Source organism: Amphimedon queenslandica, unplaced genomic scaffold, assembly GCF_000090795.2.
Source record: "Amphimedon queenslandica unplaced genomic scaffold, v1.1 AMPQUscaffold_7971_Cont20082, whole genome shotgun sequence".
Taxonomy (NCBI): domain Eukaryota; kingdom Metazoa; phylum Porifera; class Demospongiae; order Haplosclerida; family Niphatidae; genus Amphimedon; species Amphimedon queenslandica.
Window position 1 is genome coordinate 1 of NW_003551749.1, and position 2,298 is coordinate 2,298.

The 2,298-nt window shown below is 35.3% G+C and overlaps 1 protein-coding gene across 1 annotated transcript; it reads left to right on the forward strand.

The window, feature by feature from the left end:
- Positions 1-46: 46 nt before the first annotated feature.
- Positions 47-2,292, forward strand: LOC100639551 (protein sel-1 homolog 1-like; the record flags this gene model as incomplete). The annotated part of the gene is made up of 14 exons (XM_020007240.1): positions 47-148; positions 225-298; positions 344-418; positions 465-521; positions 567-626; positions 667-747; positions 807-869; positions 922-1,009; positions 1,077-1,145; positions 1,188-1,270; positions 1,324-1,489; positions 1,534-1,611; positions 1,956-2,128; positions 2,173-2,292. Coding segments are annotated over exons 7-14 (807 nt in total), but the record flags the coding sequence as incomplete, so codon positions are not given.
- Positions 2,293-2,298: the final 6 nt, after the last annotated feature.

A 2,298-nucleotide genomic window follows, 5' to 3' on the forward strand; every position in this document is an offset into this window, starting at 1 on the left:
ATCAGTTAGTTCATTTATTTATTTGTTTGTTTGTTTATTTGTTTGTTTGTTTGTTTTATTTTAAAGGGATATCGTGCTTTTCACGGTGTGGCTACTCCCCAAAGTTGTGAAACTGCTTTATCATATTATAGGAAAGTGGCCAGTAAAGGTATTAATAACCATTAATAACTATTAATAACTATTAATAACTGTTAATAACTACTGATAACTGCTAATAACTGCAGTTGCTAAGGATGCTTCCATATTTGGAGGATCACACACTATCAGTAAAATAAGACTGATAGAGGAAGATGAAGAAGTAATTAATAATCAATCAATCAATTAGTTAATTATTTATTCATAGTCTAGTGTGTTCGCTGGTATCACAGATGATGAGGTCGACCATTATAAGGACGTGTTTGCTGACAGTGGAGCACAGGTATCTCATTAATTATTAATTAACTATTAATTAATTATAATTATAGCTATCCCTTGGACTTTATTACTTATTTGGGCTAGGCGGAGTTGAAAGAAATTTACCAGTAAGTAATAATTAATTTAATAATTAATAATTAATGTTTTATTAGCTAGCACTTGATCTGTTGCAAAGAGCTGATTCCCCAGCTGCCTACGGACTCATTGGGAGGGTAAGCCGGAAACCACACCTACCTCATTAATACCTAATAGATCTACGCTGAGGGGAGCCCACCTGAGATACCTCAGAGTAACGAGACGGCCATTAGGTATTTTAAAAAAGCTATTGAACATGTACGTCTGCATGCACACACGCACGCACGCATATCATTATGAATTAATTTTATTAATAGAAAACAGCCGAAGGCTACACTGGACTGGGTATTATGTACTTCTATGGCCTAGGGGTTAAAAAAGTAATTAATGAATTAATCAATTATTATTATTATTATTGTTATTGTTGCATAGGATTATACTCATGCAATGGAGTTGTTCCAAACAGCTGTTGATAAAGGATCACCTGAGGCTCACCTCTACCTGGGGATGGGATACTTATGTATGAGAATTGTTTGTTGTTGATTCATGTTGTTGTTTGTTTGTTTGTTTGTTTGTTTGTTTGTTAGACGGGTTAGGTAAACAGGCCAATCCAGTTCGGGGAGTGTCCAGTTTACAGATATCGTCATCTCAAGGAGGTGCTTCATTAATTAATTGATAATCAATTAATTAATGAATAGGTCATATATTAGCCCAGTTTCATTTAGCTGAGGCATTAACTAAAGGATTGACAGGAAGAAAGAACTGTAACCAGGCAGTTGAAGTATGGATCATTTATTCATTCATTTATTTATTTATTCATTTATTTATTTTTAGTTGTATAAATCTGTTTCAGAGAGGGGGAAGTGGGCGTGGCTACACAGGGAAGCATATCGTTTATACACAACAGGAGACGCTGACTCAGCATTATTGATGTATTTACATTTGGGAGAACTGGGTATTGAAGTGGCGCAATGTAACGCTGGGTTTATACTGGAGGAAGGTGAATAATGATGATAATAATAATAATAATAATATTTTTATTAGATGAAACTAGTGTAATGTTGAATAAAACTGAAATTTTAAAGAGAGCACTAGTAATGTGGAGCAGATCAGCAACACAAGGTAACAAGGTCCTCTACCTTTTTCCAAAAAAATGGCTCAAAAATCACCCCAAATTTTTATTACATTTTCTGATACATATTGATGTCCTTATGCTGTGTAGAAAGTTTGAGCTGATTCCGACTTCAATTTTTCAAGGTATGACCATTTTAAGAAAATGCCAAAATTTTGAAAAATACCCAAGGCTATAGTCCATGCTTTTTTCGAAAAAATGGCTCAAAAATCACCCCCAATTTTTATTACATTTTTTGATACATATTGATGTCCTTATGCTGTGTAGAACGTTTGAGCTGACTCCTAGTTCAAATTTCCAAGTTATGGCCATTCACTTTGTTTCATTCCTGAAGGTTACAGTGCTGCTCGTGTGAAATTGGGTGATTATTATTATTACGGGTATGGGACAGAGACGGACCATGTACTAGCAGCTGAACAATATCGACTAGCATCAGACCGTATGAGTAACGCACAAGCCATGTTTAATCTGGGCTACATGTATGAAAACGGTATTGGGTTACAAAAGGTGAGGCTCCACCTATTAGCTCCACCCACTAATTATCATTCCAGGACTATCACTTGGCAAAGAGATATTATGATTTGTCGTATCAGTCCAGCCCTGAGGCAGCTGTTCCTGTCAATATTGCACTCCTTAAACTCAACGCTTTATTCTATTATGACACCATATTAAAGGTA